Source organism: Anomalospiza imberbis, chromosome 28 (genome assembly GCF_031753505.1).
Source record: "Anomalospiza imberbis isolate Cuckoo-Finch-1a 21T00152 chromosome 28, ASM3175350v1, whole genome shotgun sequence".
Classification (NCBI taxonomy): domain Eukaryota; kingdom Metazoa; phylum Chordata; class Aves; order Passeriformes; family Viduidae; genus Anomalospiza; species Anomalospiza imberbis.
The window spans coordinates 4,505,120-4,525,193 of NC_089708.1; the positions used below are offsets into that span (position 1 = coordinate 4,505,120).

Here is a 20,074-nt window from a genome sequence, read left to right on the forward strand (position 1 = left end):
GGGAACGTCGTGCGCCGTGACGTCACAGCGGCTGCTCTTAAAGGGGCAGCGCCCGTGAAAAGGCCGCGCTCCGCGCCGGCCCAAACCCGGCCGTTCTCACCCCAAAACCGAGCCCGACCCCGCCCGCAGCGCGGATCCTGCGCGGGCCCCTCAGGGCAAATCACAACTCCACAGGCAGGCTGGAGTTTGCACAGCGTGGGAATTTACTTCATCAAAACCGGGTAAAAAGGAGCATAAAAATCTGTGCTTTGGGGGCCGGTCCCTGAGGAAATCAACAAAAACCCGCTTTGTTGAAGGCTCTAGGGATGTTCCTTTAGCATCCCTCACGGATCAGACGCAGCACCAGGTTAAAAAAGTTCCTGGAGAAGCAGCAGAGCTGTGGGCAGGGAGAAAAAGCAGATTCAAAAAGCAGATTTAAAAAGCAGATTAAAAAAGCAGATTGATTAAAAAAGCAGATCCAAAAAGCAGCCCCGAGGGCTTCTCCTGCTGGATCCAGAGCCCTGTCAGGACGCGTCCTGCTGGCCCCTGTGCTGCTGTGTCCGGGCAGGGCAGGGCTGGGGGCTCCGGGGGGGACACGGCTCCTGGTCCTGCTGCTGCTTCTTCTTCTTGTGGGGTGGGGAGAGGCAGCAGCTCCTGGGGGGCACGCTGCAGGGCTGCCCCACATAATGCTGCTTTTTCTGCTGTCTCTTATCTGGCCTTTTCTGCTTCCTCTGCTCTGTCTCCAGGTGATTCTGCTCCAGGTGATTCTGCTCCCTCTGTTCCAGACGATTCTGCTTCTTCTGCTCTCTCTTACCCAGCTTTTCCTGCCTCCTCTGCTCCTGGTGCTCCATCTCCAGATGATTCTGTTCCAGACAATTCTGCTTCTGCTGTCTCTTATCCGGCTTTTTTTGCTTCCTCTGCTCCTGGTGCTCCATCTCCAGGTGATTCTGCTCCCTCTGCTCCAGACAATTCTGTTCCAGATAATTCTGCCTTTTCTGCTGTCTCTTATCCGGCTTTTTTTGCTTCCTCTGCTCCTGGTGCTCCATCTCCAGATGATTCTGTTCCAGACAATTCTGTTTCTTCTGCTCTCTCTTACCCAGCTTTTCCTGCCTCCTCTGCTCCTGGTGCTCCATCTCCACGTGATTCTGCTCCCTCTGCTCCAGACAATTCTGTTCCAGATAATTCTGCTTTTCCTGCTGTCTCTTATCCAGCTTTTCCTGCTTCCTCTGCTCCTGGTGCTCCATCTCCAGATGATTCTGTTCCAGACAATTCTGCTTCTGCTCTCTCTTATCCAGCTTTTCCTGCCTCCTCTGCTCCTGGTGCTCCATCTCCAGATGATTCTGTTTCTTCTGCTCTCTCTTACCCAGCTTTTCCTGCCTCCTCTGCTCCTGGTGCTCCATCTCCAGATGATTCTGTTCCAGACAATTCTGTTTCTTCTGCTGTCTCTTACCCAGCTTTTCCTGCCTCCTCTGCTCCTGGTGCTCCGTCTCCAGGTGATTCTGTTCCAGATAATTCTGCTTTTCCTGCTGTCTCTTATCCAGCTTTTCCTGCCTCCTCTGCTCCTGGTGCTCCGTCTCCAGGTGATTCTGCTCCCTCTGCTCCAGACAATTCTGTTCCAGATAATTCTGCCTTTTCTGCTGTCTCTTATCCGGCTTTTTTTGCTTCCTCTGCTCCTGGGGCTCCATCTCCAGATACTCCAGTTTTTGCTGCTTCCTCTGCTCAAGTTGCTCCTGCTCCTGGAGCTTCAGCCTCTTCTGCTTCCTCTGCTCCAGCTGATTCTGCTCCTGGTGCTCTGTTTCCAGCTGATTCTGCTCCTGATGCTCCAGTTTTTTCTGCTTCAGATGATTATGTTTCTTCTGCTTCCTCTGCTCCTGAAGCTCTATCGCCTGGAGCTTCAGCTCTTTCTGCTTCCTCTGCTCCAGATGATTCTGCTGCCTCTGCTCCAGATAATTCTGCTTCTCCTCCACATGTTTCAGCTTCTTCTGCTTCCTCTGCTCCAGATGCTCCATCTCCAGATGTTTCAGCTTTTTCTGCTTCCTCTGCTCCTGCTCCTGATGCTCCAGTTTTTTCTGCTTCCTCTTCTGATGCTCCATCTCCAGATGATTCTGCTCCACACGATCCAGCTTTTTCTGTTTCCTCTGCTCCAGGTGATTCTGCTCCAGATGTTCCAGCTTCTTCTGCTTCCTCTGCTCCAGCTTTTTCTGCTGCCCCAGCTCCAGCTTCTCCCAGTTCTGCAGCTGCCCCAGCCCCTGGGGCTGCCCCTGCCTGGCACTGCCAGGGTTCCTGCAGGGAAATTGGGGAGTTAGGAACCCAAAAGAGGTGGTGGGAGCACCCTGAGCCCCTCTGGAGCCTTTCCTGCAGGGAAATTGGGGATCAGCACCCCAAAAAGGGCTGGTGGGAATACCCAGAGCCCCTCTGGAGCCTTTCCTGCAGGGAAATTAAGGATCAGCACCCCAAAAGGGGCTGGTGGGAACACCCAGAGCCTTTCCTGCTGAGAAATTGGGGATCAGCACCCCAAAAGGGCTGGTGGGAACACCCAGAGCCCCTCTGGGAGCCTTTCCTGCAGGGAAATTGGGGATCAGCACCTCAAAAAGGGCTGGTGGGAACAACCAGAGCCCCTCTGGGAGCCTTTCCTGCTGGGAAATTGGGGATCAGCACCCCAAAAGGGCTGGTGGGAACACCCAGAGCCCCTCTGGAGCCTTTCCTGCAGGGAAATTAAGGATCAGCACCCCAAAAGGGCTGGTGGGAATACCCAGAGCCCCTCTGGAGCCTTTCCTGCAGGGAAATTGGGGATCAGCACCCCAAAAAGGGCTGGTGGGAACACCCAGAGCCTTTCCTGCTGGGAAATTGGGGATCAGCACCCCAAAAGGGGCTGGTGGGAACACCCAGAGCCCCTCTGGGAGCACCCAGAGCCTTTCCTGCAGGGAAATTGGGGAGTTAGGAGCCCCAAAAAGGGCTGGTGGCAGCACCCTCGGCCCCTCTGGGTGCACCCAGAGCCTGCTCCTGCAGCCTGAACTCCCAGAGAGGCTCACTCCTCATTCCTGACAGGATTTCCAGCAGGAATGTTTCCATTTCCAGCAGGAACTGGGGAGGAGGGGAAGGAGCCACAGCTGTACCAGAGCTGGCAGTGGCTCCCAAACTGCTTTGCTGTTGGCATTTTGGCTCTGAACAACTTTTAGAATTTTTTTTTTCACCCTGCCAGAGCTGGGGGAGCTGCAGCTTGGAAAAATCCCAGCTGGAATTGTGTTCCCAAAGGGAGGGAGCAGCTCCTTGGGCCAGGGGAAGGGGCAAACACCTACCTGGGCACTGCCAGGGGGGGCTGGGGGTGCTTCACCAGCTGCTTCTGGGGCTTTGCTGGGGCACTGCCTTTCTTCCTGAGGAGATCCGAGCCCGAACTCTTCCCTTCACAGCTGCTTCTGAAGGGAATTTGAAAGAGAATTCCAAAGCTGTCACTGGGAAAACGGGGTTTTTCACCCACGGGGTGATCACATCACACCCTGAAGGGAGACCTGGGGTTTTCTTTTTCCATCCAGCTCCAAGCCCAGAGTGGTTTGGCTTGGAAAGGACCCAGGGCCACCTTCCCCCAGCCCAGGCTGCTCCTTGGACACTGCCAGGCATGCAGCAGCCCCAGATTTCCTGGGAACTCCATCCCAGCCCCTCCCCACCCTCCCAGGGAGGGATTTCTCCCCAGCACCCCCCTGAGCTCCAAACATTTCCCCCTGCCCTGGGTGCTGGCCCAGCTCCCTGCTGGGGCCAGCCTGAGCCGCAGGAGCTGCTCCAGGAGCTCCCCAGCCCTGGAACACCCAGGCTCACCCCTGGGCTCTCCTCTGCAGGTCCTGGATGTAGTTGGGTCTCTCCATGGGGTGCCCTCGGGCTGTGTTGAACACTGGGGACAGAGTTACCCCAACACAAGTCACCCTCATGGCTGCTGAGCTGAAAGCCTCCAAAAAAACCTGCTTTTCATTTGGTTTTTAGCTAACTGAAACAGAACAAGAAGTTCCCTGAACGGTAACGCTTCTTTTTCTTCAAAAGACCCAAAAAAACCCAAAAAAGCACCTAAAACCCACCAGAGCCTAGGACACTGCAATCCAAAAAGGTTCATAAAAAGCTTTCATCTAATAAAAATATATTTATAAATTTATACATATGATTATATATTTAATAATTATAATACACCTAATTATATATAATGTATAATCACATGTAATATGTAATTATTATATTATATATTATATTACATGATTAATAATTGCAGCCTAGGACACTGCAATCCAAAAAGGTTCATAAAAAGCTTTCATCTAATAAAAATATATTTATAAATTTATACATATGATTATACATTTAATAATTATAATACACATAATTATATATAATGTATAATCACATGTAATATGTAATTATTATATTATATATTATATTACATGATTAATATATACAATATAATTATATATTTATATAAATTAATATATTTGTGTTTTATATATTTGTAATATTTTATATATTATTTAAAAATAATTATTATAAAATTTATTAACTTTAATGCATTTTTCTTTTAAAATTTTTATATATGATTTTAATATATTATATATATTATACATATAAATATATATATAATATATATATTATATATATAAATAAATATAATATATATATAATATTTATATATATATAAATAAATAATATATTTATATATTATTTACGTAATAGTATATATTATTTATGTAGTAATTACCACAAAAGCTAATAAAAAATCCAGCAAACCAAACTACAATCCACAAAAAAAAAAAAACAACCCTTCCTAAATTTACCATCTCTTCAAAACAACAACAAACTCTATTGTTCAACGTTATTCATTTCTCATACTTGTGAACACTTTGTTAAATTAACAATTTTTTACACTTTTCTCAAGAAAAATAAACAATTCCCAAATAAAAAGAAAAGCTAGTTTAAAAAACAACTTTCCTCCCCAAATCTGCCCTGCGGCCAAGCCCAGTTCCCTCCCTGGAGCCATCCCAGCAGGACTCACACTCTATGGCAGCACTGGGCTCCATGCCTTCCACATCGATCAGGTACCTGGAAGAGCAGCAAAATTCATGACACCATTCACTGTGAGAGCACTGACAGCTCGGGGATGATTCAAACAGGGGAAAAAAAAAAGTTTTAAACCATTTATTTATGGGAAATCAGCATTTACTGCTGAATTCTGGGATAAAAACACCCCCTAAAAAAAGCGGTGAATCCTTGCAAGTTTGGGGTCACAGAAATCATTCCACTCTTGTTTGCTCCTGGAATTTCAGCACTGAGTCCCTGTGGGCAAAAACTCACCTGGAATTTCAGCACTGAGCCCCTGTGGGCAAAAACTCACCTGGAATTTCAGCACTGAGCCCCACCAGCCAAGAACTCACCTGGAATTTCAGCACTGAGCCCCTCTGGGCAAAAACTCACCTGGAATTTCAGCCCTGAGCCCCTGGGCAAGCAGAACTCACCTGGAATTTCTGCACTGAGCCCCTCTGGCCAAGAACTCACCTGGAATTTCAGCCCTGAGCCCCTGTGGGCAAAAACTCACCTGGAATTTCAGCACTGAGCCCCACTAGCCAAGAACTCACCTGAAATTTCAGCACTGAGCCCCTGTGGGCAAAAACTCACCTGGAATTTCAGCACTGAGCCCCACTAGCCAAGAACTCACCTGGAATTTCAGCACTGAGCCCCTCTGGGCAAAAACTCACCTGGAATTTCTGCACTGGGCCCCTGTGGGCAAAAACTCACCTGGAATTTCAGCACTGAGCCCCACTAGCCAAGAACTCACCTGGAATTTCAGCCCTGAGCCCCTGTGGGCAAAAACTCACCTGGAATTTCTGCCCTGAGCTCCTGTGGGATTAAAATTTACCTGGAATTTCAGCACTGAGTCCCTGTGGGCAAAAACTCACCTGGAATTTCAGCACTGAGCCCCTGTGGGCAAAAACTCACCTGGAATTTCTGCACTGAGCCCCTGTGGGCAAAAACTCACCTGGAATTTCAGCCCTGAGCTCCTGTGGGATTAAAATTTACCTGGAATTTCAGCACTGAGTCCCTCTGGCCAAAAACTCACCTGGAATTGTCAGCCCTGAGCCCCTGTGGCCAAAAACTCACCTGGAATTTCAGCCCTGAGCCCCTGTGGGCAAAAACTCACCTGGAATTTCAGCACTGAGCCCCTGTGGGCAAAAACTCACCTGGAATTTCTGCACTGAGCTCCTGTGGGATTAAAATTTACCTGGAATTTCAGCCCTGAGCCCCTGTGGGATTAAAATTTACCTGGAATTTCAGCACTGAGTCCCTGTGGGCAAAAACTCACCTGGAATTTCAGCACTGAGCCCCTGTGGGCAAAAACTCACCTGGAATTTCAGCACTGAGCCCCTGTGGGCAAAAACTCACCTGGAATTTCAGCACTGAGCCCCACTAGCCAAGAACTCACCTGGAATTTCAGCACTGAGCTCCTGTGGGCAAAAACTCACCTGGAATTTCAGCCCTGAGATCCTGGGATTAAAATTTACCTGGAATTTCAGCCCTGAGCCCCTGTGGGATTAAAATTTACCTGGAATTTCAGCCCTGAGCCCCTGTGGGATTAAAATTTACCTGGAATTTCAGCCCTGAGCCCCTGTGGGATTAAAATTTACCTGGAATTTCAGCACTGAGCCCCTGGGCAAGCAGAACTCACCTGCACACCAGGTAGCCAGTCCTGTTCAAGCCATGCGTGCAGTGCACCCCGATGAGTTTATCTGCAACACACACAGGGCACACTGAGCTGCTTTAACTCCCAAACCCCCCCAGAATTATTGCAAATTTACTGCTAATTTTTGACAATTTTTTTTGCCAATTTATTATCAATTTATTGCCAATTTACTGCCAATTTTTTGCCAGTTCATTGACAATTTACTGCCAAATTTTGCCAATTTATTATCAACTTATTACCAATTTACTGCCAATTTATTGCAAATTTACTGCTAATTTTTGACAATTTTTTGCCAATTTATTATCAATTTATTGTCAATTTACTGCCAATTTATTGCCAATTTCTGGCCAATTAATTGCTAATTAATTGCTAATTTACTGCCCATTTTTGGCCCATTGACTGCCCATTTTTGGCCCATTGACTGCACATTTTTGGCCCATTTATTGCCCATTTTTGGCCCATTGACCGCCCATTTTTGGCCCATTTATGGTCCACTGACTGCCCATTTTTGGCCCAATTATTGCCCATTTTTGGCCCAATTATTGCCCATTTCTGGCCCATTGACTGCCCATTTCTGGCCCATTGACTGCCCATTTTTGGCCCATTTATTGCCCATTTTTGGCCCATTTATTGCCCATTTTTGGCCCATTTATTGCCCATTTTTGGCCCATTTATTGCCCATTTTTGGCCCATTTTTGGCCCATGGACTGCCCATTTTTGGCCCATTGACCGCCCATTTTTGGCCCATTTTTTGCCCATTTTTGGCCCATTGACCGCCCATTTTTGGCCCATTGACTGCCCAGTTATTGCCCATTTTTGGCCCATTTATTGCCCATTTTTGGCCCATTTATTACCCATTTTTGGCCCATTTTTTGCCCATTTTTGGCCCATTTTTTGCCCATTTTTGGCCCATTGACCGCCCATTTTTGGCCCATTGACTGCCCATTTACTGCCCATTTTTGGCCCATTTATTGCCCATTTTTGGCCCATTTATTACCAATTTTTGGCCCATTTTTTGCCCATTTTTGGCCCATTTTTTGCCCATTTTTGGCCCATTGACCGCCCATTTTTGGCCCAATTATTGCCCATTTCTGGCCCATTGACTGCCCATTTTTGGCCCATTTATTGCCTATTTTTGGCCCATTTATTGCCCATTTTTGGCCCATTGACCGCCCATTTTTGGCCCATTTTTGGCCCATTGACTGCCCATTTTTGGCCCATTTTTTGCCAACATGTTGCCAACTTTTGGCCTTGTCAGCAGGGCAGGAATTCCTGCTGGCCCCAGCAGGAGTGAAAGCCAGGCTCACCGTTGTCCCTGTTGGCTGCCAGGAACTTTTTCACCAGGTACTTGAACCTCAGGATGGTTTTTCTGTTCGGGATCTCGCGGCCCACGGTCAGGATCTTCCAGTAGCGCAGCGTGGGCGGCAGCTCCTGCGGGGAAAAGCCCCGGAAAAGCACAGGAGTTCTTAATAATTACACAGTCACGGGGGATAAACCAGAAAAAACAGTTCTCCTCACACAAAAATCTGTATTAATTAAAGAATTATAGGTGATAAACCAGATAAAAACAATTCTCACATAAAAATCTGTATTAATTAAAGAATCACAGGTGATAAACCAGAAAAAACAGTTCTCCTCACACAAAAATCTGTATTAATTAAAGAATTATAGGTGATAAACCAGATAAAAACAGTTCTCCTCACAAAAAATCTGTATTAATTAAAGAATTATAGGTGATAAACCAGATAAAAACAATTCTCACATAAAAATCTGTATTAATTAAAGAATTACAGGTGATAACCCAGATAAAAACAGTTTCCTCACACAAAAATTTGTATTAATTAAAGAATTATAGGTGATAAACCAGATAAAAACAGTTCTCCTCACAAAAAATCTGTATTAATTAAAGAATTATAGGTGATAAACCAGATAAAAACAGTTCTCCTCACAAAAAATCTGTATTAATTAAAGAATTATAGGTGATAAACCAGATAAAAACAATTCTCACATAAAAATCTGTATTAATTAAAGAATTACAGGTGATAAACCAGATAAAAACAGTTCTCCTCACAAAAAATCTGTATTAATTAAAGAATTATAGGTGATAAACCAGATAAAAACAGTTCTCCTCACAAAAAATCTGTATTAATTAAAGAATTATAGGTGATAAACCAGATAAAAACAGTTCTCCTCACATAAAAATCTGTATTAATTAAAGAATTATAGGTGATAAACCAGATAAAAACAATTCCCACATAAAAATCTGTATTAATTAAAGAATTATAGGTGATAAACCAGATAAAAACAGTTCTCCTCACAAAAAATCTGTATTAATTAAAGAATTATAGGTGATAAACCAGATAAAAACAATTCTCACATAAAAATCTGTATTAATTAAAGAATCACAGGTGATAAACCAGATAAAAACAGTTCTCCTCACACAAAAATCTGTATTAATTAAAGAATTATAGGTGATAAACCAGATAAAAACAATTCTCACATAAAAATCTGTATTAATTAAAGAATTATAGGTGATAAACCAGATAAAAACAGTTCTCCTCACAAAAAATCTGTATTAATTAAAGAATTATAGGTGATAAACCAGATAAAAACAATTCTCACATAAAAATCCGTATTAATTAAAGAATCACAGGTGATAAACCAGAAAAAACAGTTTCCTCACACAAAAATCTGTATTAATTAAAGAATTATAGGTGATAAACCAGATAAAAACAATTCTCACATAAAAATCTGTATTAATTAAAGAATTATAGGTGATAAACCAGATAAAAACAATTCTCACATAAAAATCTGTATTAATTAAAGAATCACAGGTGATAAACCAGATAAAAACAGTTCTCCTCACAAAAAATCTGTATTAATTAAAGAATTATAGGTGATAAACCAGATAAAAACAATTCTCACATAAAAATCCGTATTAATTAAAGAATTATAAGTAATAAACCAGATAAAAACAATTCTCACATAAAAATCTGTATTAATTAAAGAATTACAGGTGATAAACCAGATAAAAACAGTTCTCCTCACAAAAAATCTGTATTAATTAAAGAATTACAGGTGATAACCCAGATAAAAACAGTTTCCTCACACAAAAATTTGTATTAATTACACAATCACAGGTGATAAACCAGAAAAAAACAGTTTTTCTCATTCAAAAGTTCTTATTAATTAAAGAATTACAGGTAATAAACCAGAAAAACACCCAGTTTTCCTCACACAAGAAAAAGATGAGTTTCCTTCACACAAAAATTCTTATTAATTACAGAATCGCAGGTGATAAACCAAAAAAAACCCAGTTTCCACACACAAAAATTTGTATTAATTAAAGAATTACAGGTAATAAACTCAAAAAAATGGGTTTTCCTCACACAAAAATTCGTATTAATTAAAGAATTACAGGTGATAAACCAGAACAAAACCACTTTTCCTCACACGAGGATTCTTATTAGTTACACAATCAGGTGAAAAACCTATTCTGTCTGGTTTGTGACTCTAACACAAAATCACAGCAACGCCTAGGGAGCATTTTTGAGGAGAATTCCCCAGTTTTGAGCTCTGAGCTCTTCCCCGAGGACAGCCCAAAACCCCAGCTCAACAGCATCCCCAAATCTGGGCTGGTTCTGAGAGGATTTGGGGGTTGGAGACTTGATCCTTCCCTGCAAGGCTCCACCTCAGCCCTGGCAGAGGATTCCAGCCTCTCCCAGGGAGCCGTTTTTGAGGAGAATTCCCCAGTTCTGGGCTCTGAGCTCTTCCACCAGGAGAGCCCAAAACCCCAGCTCAACAGCATCCCCAAATCTGGGCTGGTTCCAAATCTGGGGGCTGGAGAATTGATCAGAAACACCCCACTGACCTGAAAGGTTTCACCTCAGCCCCTGGCAGAGGATTCCAGCCCCTCTCCCTCTCCCAGGGAGCCGTTTTTGAGGAGAATTCCCCAATTTTGAGCTCTGAGCTCTTCCCCCAGGACAGCCCAAAACCCCAGCTCAACAGCATCCCCAAATTTGGGCTGGATCCACGAGGATTTGGGGGTTGGAGACTTGATCCTTCCCTGCAAGGCTCCACCTCAGCCCTGGCAGAGGATTAAAGCCCCTCCCAGGGAGCATTTTTGAGGAGAATTCCCCAATTTTGAGCTCTGAGCTCTTCCCCAAGGACAGCCCAAAACCCCAGCTCAACAGCATCCCCAAATCTGGGCTGGTTCCAAATCTGGGGGCTGGAGAATTGATCAGAAACACCCCACTGACCTGAAAGGTTTCACCTCAGCCCCTGGCAGAGGGTTCCAAGCCCCTCTCCCTCTCCCAGGGAGCCGTTTTTGAGGAGAATTCCCCACTTCTGAGCTCTGAGCTCTTCCCCGAGGACAGCCCAAAACCCCAGCTCAACAGCATCCCCAAATTTGGGCTGGTTCTGAGAGGATTTGGGGGTTGGAGACTTGATCCTTCCCTGCAAGGCTCCATCTCAGCCCTGGCAGAGGATTCCAGCCCCTCCCAGGGAGCCGTTTTTGAGGAGAATTCCCCAGTTCTGGGCTCTGAGATCTTCCACCAGGAGAGCCCAAAACCCCAGCTCAACAGCATCCCCAAATTTGGGCTGGATCCACGAGGATTTGGGGGTTGGAGAATTGATCCTTCCCTGCAAGGCTCCACCTCAGCCCTGGCAGAGGATTCCAAGCCCCTCTCCCTCTCCCAGGGAGCCGTTTTTGAGGAGAATTCCCCAATTTTGAGTTCTGAGCTCTTCCCCCAGGACAGCCCAAAACCCCAGCTCAACAGCATCCCCAAATCTGGGCTGGTTCCAAATCTGGGGGCTGGAGAATTGATCAGAAACACCCCACTGACCTGAAAGGTTTCACCTCAGCCCCTGGCAGAGGGTTCCAAGCCCCTCTCCCTCTCCCAGCGAGTCGTTTTTGAGGAGAATTCCCCACTTCTGAGCTCTGAGCTCTTCCCCCAGGACAGCCCAAAACCCCAGCTCAACAGCATCCCCAAATTTGGGCTGGATCCACGAGGATTTGGGAGTTGGAGACTTGATCCTTCCCTGTAAGGCTCCACCTCAGCCCTGGCCGAGGATTCCAAGCCCCTCTCCCTCTCCCAGGGAGCCGTTTTTGAGGAGAATTCCCCACTTTTGGGCACTGACCTCACGCCCGTAGTAGCGCGTGGTGTAGGTCAGGTCGATGACCAGCCCCAGCTCCTCCTTCCTCTCCTGCAGCTTCCTGATGAGGTCTTGAGGGGAAAATCTCTCTTCTGGCAGAAGGTTCTGATCAAAGCTCTGCAGGAAATGCTGGTTTAAAGCAGTTATGAAAATCTGGGGGTGCTGTGAGGGGTGGGGAGAAGCTCCTGCTCTGGAGATCAGGCAAGGAGCAAAGGCTGCAGCAGAAAATCACAGTTTGGTCACTGAATTCCGGGACTGTTTGGGTGAAATGAACATTTAAATCACCCAGTTTTATGGATTTGCGCATTTCCTCACGGCTTTGGGGCTGCTCAGCTGGGAGCTCCCAGGGGTGAGTGACAAATTCCACCCACAGTGACAAACACTCACTGCAGCTTTGCTGGTGGGAATTCAGCCCAAACACACAAACCACCCAACCCCTGGGGCTGCAAAAGCCCCTCAACGCCACCCAGGCCCAGCTGCGCCCGCTGCCCACCGCGTCCCCAGCCCAGAGCGCTCAGTGCCACCTCCAGGAGCTCCCGGGACACCTCCGGGGGGACACTCAAACCTCCAACGCCTCCCTGCCCTTCCCAGGAAGAAATTCCTCCTGCTGTCCCTGTCCCAAACCTCTCTGCCCTTCCCAGGAAGAAATTCCTCCTGCTGTCCCTGTCCCAAACCTCTCTGCTCTTCCCAGGAAGAAATTCCTCCTGCTGTCCCTGTCCCAAACCTCTCTGCTCTTCCCAGGAAGAAATTCCTCCTGCTGTCCCTGTCCCAAACCTCTCTGCCCTTCCCAGGAAGAAATTCCTCCTGCTATCCAGCCTGGAGCCGATTCCTCTCCTCCTTCCTCCTGTTCCAAACCTCCCTGGGCAGCTCCAATACCTCCCTGCATTTCCCAGGAAGAAATTCCTCCTCATGTCCTCCCTAGAGCTGATTTCTTTCCTCCTGTTCCAAACCTCCCTGGGCAGCTCCAACACCTGCCTGCCCTTCCCAGGAAGAAATTCCTCCTGCTGTCCAGCCTAGGGCTGATTTCTTTCCTGCTGTCCCCGTCCCAAACCTCTCTGCTCTTCCCAGGAAGAAATTCCTCCTGCTGTCCAGCCTGGAGCTGTTTCCTCTCCTCCTGTCCCCGCTCAGCCCAGCTGCTGCCACACTGACCCCTCCCAAACCCCCCCCTCAGGATTTTGGGATCAGGAATTCCCCCAAGGACCCCCCCCCAAGCTGTTCCCCACCCCAAAGGACCCCCCAGCCCCTCCCTCACCTTGGTCAGGGGCACCTTGAAGGCCACGAAGCGCGTGCCCGGCATCCTGCGGCCCAGCGGGGTGTAGTCCGTCCACCTGGGCCCACGGGGGGTCAAACGGGGCAGGGACCCCCCCAGACACCCCCAAACCCCGCAACACAGCTCCCCCCGGCTAGGGAACCCCGAATTCAGCAGCTCTCTGAGCCCTCAGCCTCCCCCTGCTGTGAGACCCCCACAGTCCCCCATGGCCAGGGAGCCCCGACCCACGGGCCACCCAAATCCCTGGCCTGGGCACCCCTCAAACTCTGGCCAGCCCAGGGACCCCCAAATTCCCCCCAGTCCTGGGGACCCCTTAAACTCTGTCCGGCCCAGGGACCCCCAAATTCCCCCCAGTCCTGGGCACCCCTCAAACTCTGGCCAGCCCAGGGACCCCAAATTCCCCCCAGTCCTGGGGACCCCTCAAACTCTGGCCAGCCCAGGGACCCCAAATTCCCCCCAGTCCTGGGCACCCCTCAAACTCTGTCCGGCCAAGGGACCCCCAAATTCCTCCCAGTCCTGGGCACCCCTCAAACTCTGTCCGGCCAAGGGACCCCCAAATTCCCCCCAGTCCTGGGGACCCCTTAAACTCTGGCCAGCCCAGGGACCCCCAAATTCCTCCCAGTCCTGAGGACCCCTTAAACTCTGGCCAGCCCAGGGACCCCCAAATTCCTCCCAGTCCTGGACACCCTCGACCCTCTCAAGCCCCGAGCCCTCAAACCTAACCCAGCCCGGAATTCCCAAATCCCCCTCAAACCTCCACCGGGCCCGGGACCCCCAAATCCCCCCCGGCTCAGGGACTTCCAACTCCCACCCTGGCCAGAGAGCGTCTCCTCAAGCCTCCCCAGGCCCGGCGACCTTCAAACCCTGCAGCCCCAGAGCCCTCACAGCCCTCAGCCCCTCTCAGCCCTCAGCCCCTTGCCCCCCATGTAACGGTGCCACGCGGCGCCGCCGCCGCTGCCAGGTCCCGGCCGAGCTCTGGGTCCCTCCCGGCAGCCGGGAGCCCCCGGCCGGGAGCAGGCGCGGCGGGGCCGCGCTCGGGCCGCGCTCACCGCTCCGGGACGCGCCAGGGCCCCCTGCCCGCCATGATGGCGACGCCGCGGCGCCCGCGCGTGGCGTCACTTCCGGCGCGCGCGGAGCAGCACTGGCCACGCCCCCACGTTGAGACCGCGCCCATCGCGGAGAGGCCACGCCTCCCGCGCGGGGCCCTGGGGCTCTCGCGCCGCGTAGCGGTCACGGGCGGTACTGCAGACACGGAGCGGAGCCGCCACCGGCGCCACCGAGCCGGGACCGAACCGGGGACACCGAACCGGGGACACCGAACCTGGACCGAGCCGGGACCGAACCGGGGACACCGAACCGGGGACACCGAGCCGGGACCGAACCGGGGACACCGAACCGGGGACACCGAACCGGGACCGAACCGGGGACACCGAACCTGGACCGAGCCGGGACCGAACCGGGGACACCGAACCGGGGACACCGAACCGGGGACACCGAACCGGGACCGAACCGGGGACACCGAACCGGGGACACCGAACCGGGGACACCGAACCGGGGACACCGAACCGGGACCATACCGGGACCACCGAACCAGGGACACCGAACCGGGGACACCGAACCGGGGACACCGAACCGGGACCGAAATGGGGACACCGAACCGGGGACACCGAACCGGGACCGAACCGGGGACACCGAACCTGGACCGAACCGGGACCACCGAACCGGGGACACCGAACCGGGGACACCGAACCGGGGACACCGAACCGGGACTGAAATGGGGACACCGAACCGGGGACACCGAACCGGGACTGAACCTGGACCGAAATGGGGACACCAAACCGGGACTACCGAACCGGGACCGAACCGGGACTGAACTGGAGCCAACAAACAGGTGTCACCATACAAGGACTGAACCAGCATCACTGCACCGAGACCAAGCCAGTGTCACTGCCCCAGTACCAGTGTCACCGCTCCAGTACCAGTGTCACTGCCCCAGTACCAGTGTCACTGCCCCAGTACCAGTGTCACCGCTCCAGTACCAAACCAGTGTCACTGCCCCAGTACCAGTGTCACCACTCCAGTACCAGTGTCACTGCCCCAGTACCAGTGTCACCGCTCCAGTACCAGTGTCACCGCTCCAGTACCAGTGTCACCGCTCCAGTACCAAACCAGTGTCACCGCTCCAGTACCAGTGTCACCACTCCAGTACCAGTGTCACTGCCCCAGTACCAAACCAGTGTCACCGCTCCAGTACCAGTGTCACCACTCCAGTACCAGTGTCACCGCTCCAGTACCAAACCAGTGTCACCGCTCCAGTACCAAACCAGTGTCACCGCTCCAGTACCAGTGTCACTGCCCCAGTACCAAACCAGTGTCACCACTCCAGTACCAGTGTCACTGCCCCAGTACCAGTGTCACCGCTCCAGTACCAAACCAGTGTCACCGCTCCAGTACCAGCGTCATCGCTCCAGTACCAGTGTCACTGCCCCAGTACCAAACCAGTGTCACCGCTCCAGTACCAGTGTCACCGCTCCAGTACCAGTGTCACCGCTCCAGTACCAGTGTCACTGCCCCAGTACCAGTGTCACCGCTCCAGTACCAGTGTCACCGCTCCAGTACCAAACCAGTGTCACCGCTCCAGTACCAGTGTCACCGCTCCAGTACCAAACCAGTGTCACCGCTCCAGTACCAGTGTCACCGCTCCAGTACCAGTGTCACCGCTCCAGTACCAAACCAGTGTCACCGCTCCAGTACCAGTGTCACCGCTCCAGTACCAGTGTCACTGCCCCAGTACCAAACCAGTGTCACCGCTCCAGTACCAGTGTCACTGCCCCAGTACCAGTGTCACTGCCCCAGTACCAGTGTCACCGCTCCAGTACCAAACCAGTGTCACTGCCCCAGTACCAGTGTCACCGCTCCAGTACCAAACCAGTGTCACTGCCCCAGTACCAGTGTCACCACTCCAGTACCAGTGTCACCGCTCCAGTACCAGTGTCACCGCTCCAGTACCAAACCAGTGTCACCGCTCCAGTACCAGTGTCACCACTCCAGTACCAGTGTCACTGCCCCAGTACCAAACCAGTGTCACTGCCCCAGTACCAGTGTCACCGCTCCAGTACCAGTGTCACCGCTCCAGTACCAAACCAGTGTCACCGCTCCAGTACCAGTGTCACCGCTCCAGTACCAGTGTCACTGCCCCAGTACCAGTGTCACCGCTCCAGTACCAGTGTCACCGCTCCAGTACCAGCCTCAGCATCACCACATCAGCACCAACATCTCTACCCCAGTACCAGAACCAGCATCACCATTCCAGTACCAGGACCACCATCACCATTCCAGTACCGGAACCACCATCACCATTCCAGTACCAGGACCACCATCACCATTCCAGTACCAGGACCACCATCACCATTCCAGTACCAGGACCACCATCACCATTCCAGTACCAGGACCACCATCACCATTGCAGTACCAGGACCACCATCACCATTCCAGTACCAGGACCACCATCACCATTCCAGTACCAGAACCAGCACCACCATTCCAGTACCAGGACCACCATCACCATTCCAGTACCAGGACCACCATCACCATTCCAGTACCAGGACCAGCACCACCATTCCAGTACCAGGACCACTATCACCATTCCAGTACCAGGACCAGCACCACCACTGCAGTACCAGGACCACCATCACCATTCCAGTACCAGAACCAGCATCACCATTCCAGTACCAGGACCACCATCACCATTCCAGTACCAGGACCACCATCACCATTCTAGTACCAGGACCACCATCACCATTCCAGTACCAGGACCACCATCACCATTCCAGTACCAGGACCAGCACCACCATTCCAGTACCAGGACCACCATCACCATTCCAGTACCAGGACCAGCACCACCATTCCAGTACCAGGACCACCATCACCATTCCAGTACCAGGACCAGCACCACCATTCCAGTACCAGGACCAGCATCACCATTCCAGTACCAGGACCACCATCACCATTCCAGTACCAGAACCACCATCACCATTCCAGTACCAGGACCACCATCACCATTCCAGTACCAGAACCACCATCACCATTCCAGTACCAGGACCACCATCACCATTCCAGTACCAGGACCAGCACCACCATTCCAGTACCAGGACCACTATCACCATTCCAGTACCAGGACCAGCACCACCATTCCAGTACCAGGACCAGCATCACCATTCCAGTACCAGGACCACCATCACCATTCCAGTACCAGAACCACCATCACCATTCCAGTACCAGGACCACCATCACCATTCCAGTACCAGGACCAGCACCACCATTCCAGTACCAGGACCAGCATCAACATTCCAGTACCAGAACCAGCATCACCATTCCAGTACCAGAACCAGCATCACCATTCCAGTACCAGGACCACCATCACCATTCTAGTACCAGGACCACCATCACCATTCCAGTACCAGGACCACCATCACCATTCCAGTACCAGGACCAGCACCACCATTCCAGTACCAGGACCACCATCACCATTCCAGTACCAGGACCAGCATCACCATTCCAGTACCAGGACCACCATCACCATTCCAGTACCAGGACCAGCACCACCATTCCAGTACCAGGACCAGCATCACCATTCCAGTACCAGGACCACCATCACCATTCCAGTACCAGGACCAGCACCACCATTCCAGTACCAGGACCAGCATCAACATTCCAGTACCAGAACCAGCATCACCATTCCAGTACCAGGACCAGCATCAACATTCCAGTACCAGAACCAGCATCACCATTCCACTACCAGAACCACCATCACCATTCCAGTACCAGGACCAGCACCACCACTGCAGTACCAGGACCACCATCACCATTCCAGTACCAGAACCAGCATCACCATTCCAGTACCAGCACCACCATCACCATTCCAGTACCAGCACCACCATCACCATTCCAGTACCAGGACCACCATCACCATTCCAGTACCAGGACCAGCACCACCATTCCAGTACCAGGACCAGCATCAACATTCCAGTACCAGAACCAGCATCACCATTCCAGTACCAGGACCAGCATCAACATTCCAGTACCAGAACCAGCATCACCATTCCAGTACCAGAACCAGCATCACCATTCCAGTACCAGGACCAGCACCACCACTGCAGTACCAGGACCACCATCACCATTCCAGTACCAGAACCAGCATCACCATTCCAGTACCAGCACCACCATCACCATTCCAGTACCAGGACCACCATCACCATTCTAGTACCAGGACCACCATCACCATTCCAGTACCAGAACCACCATCACCATTCCAGTACCAGGACCACCATCACCATTCCAGTACCAGGACCACCATCACCATTCCAGTACCAGGACCAGCACCACCATTCCAGTACCAGGACCACCATCACCATTCCAGTACCAGGACCAGCACCACCATTCCAGTACCAGGACCACCATCACCATTCCAGTACCAGGACCAGCATCACCATTCCAGTACCAGGACCACCATCACCATTCCAGTACCAGGACCAGCACCACCATTCCAGTACCAGGACCAGCATCACCATTCCAGTACCAGGACCACCATCACCATTCCAGTACCAGGACCAGCACCACCATTCCAGTACCAGGACCAGCATCACCATTCCAGTACCAGGACCACCATCACCATTCCAGTACCAGGACCAGCACCACCATTCCAGTACCAGGACCAGCATCACCATTCCAGTACCAGGACCACCATCACCATTCCAGTACCAGGACCAGCACCACCACTGCAGTACCAGGACCACCATCACCATTCCAGTACCAGGACCAGCATCACCATTCCAGTACCAGGACCACCATCACCATTCCAGTACCAGGACCAGCACCACCATTCCAGTACCAGGACCACCATCACCATTCCAGTACCAGGACCACCATCACCATTCCAGTGCAGAACCAGCACCATCACTCCAGCAGGAGTGTCTCTGTGCTGGTACCAGTATCACGGTCCCAGTCCCAGCATCCCAGACTGGCATCCCCAGCCTGTGCCGGTACCGGTACCAGAATCCCTGATTGGTCCCAGTATCCCCAGTACCGGTGTCCCTAATCGGTGCTGGTGCTCCCAGAATCAGCACCCCTGGAACCAGCATCCCTACCCCATCCCCACAAATAGCCCACAAGTGCCACCCCAAAGGGCCACCCCATAGCGGCCACACTGTTCTGGTGTGCTCCAAACACAGCTGGGAGCAGCAGCTGTCCCCTGGGCCAGGAAGAGAGAGGGCAAAAAAAACCCAAAACCATCCCAAAATCACCCCCTCCCACCACTGGGGCAGGGTGGGGTAGCACACAGGCTCACCGGTGTCCATCCCTTCCCCTTGGACGTGAAAATCACCTCCAGCCCCAAAAACATCCTTGTTGGCCCTGCAAAACATCGTGGATATGGGGAATCGCCGTGGGAAATCGTGGTGGGAGTGGGGAGTGATGGTGGGGATGGGAAATCATCGTCGTGGAGTCAAATGGGAATGGGGACGGGAAATCCTCGTGGGAATGGGAAATGATTGTGGGGATGAGAAATGATTTTGGGGATGGGAAATCCTCGTGGACATGGGAAGTGATTGTGGAGATGGGAAATGATTGTGGAGATGGGAAATGATTTTGGGGATGGGAAATCCTCGTGGACATGGGAAGTGATTGTGGAGATGGGAAATGATTGTGGAGATGGGAAATGATTTTGGGGATGGGAAATCCTCGTGGGAATGGGAAATGATTGTGGGGATGGGAAATGATTGTGGGGATGGGAAATCCTCGTGGACATTGGAAGTGGTTGTGGGAATGGGAAATGATTGTGGGGATGGGAAATCCTCATGGACATTGGAAGTGGTTGTGGGGATGGGAAATAATTTTGGGGATGGGAAATCCTCGTGGACATTGGAAGTGGTTGTGGGGATGGGAAATAATTTTGGGGATGGGAA

The 20,074-nt window shown here is 50.8% G+C and overlaps 1 protein-coding gene across 1 annotated transcript; it reads right to left on the minus strand.

Annotated features, from left to right (window-relative positions):
* Positions 1–158: 158 nt before the first annotated feature.
* DUSP11 (dual specificity phosphatase 11) lies at positions 159–14,230 on the minus strand. The gene is made up of 9 exons (XM_068174371.1): positions 14,162–14,230; positions 13,095–13,170; positions 11,828–11,959; positions 7,996–8,119; positions 6,674–6,734; positions 5,006–5,052; positions 3,793–3,865; positions 3,279–3,395; positions 159–2,262 (listed from the first exon to the last, which is right to left on the minus strand). The coding sequence occupies exons 1-9, from the start codon at positions 14,194–14,196 to the stop codon at positions 504–506; spliced, it is 2,424 nt and encodes an 807-aa protein (XP_068030472.1). The 5' UTR covers positions 14,197–14,230; the 3' UTR covers positions 159–503.
* Between the last annotated feature and the right edge of the window lie 5,844 nt (positions 14,231–20,074).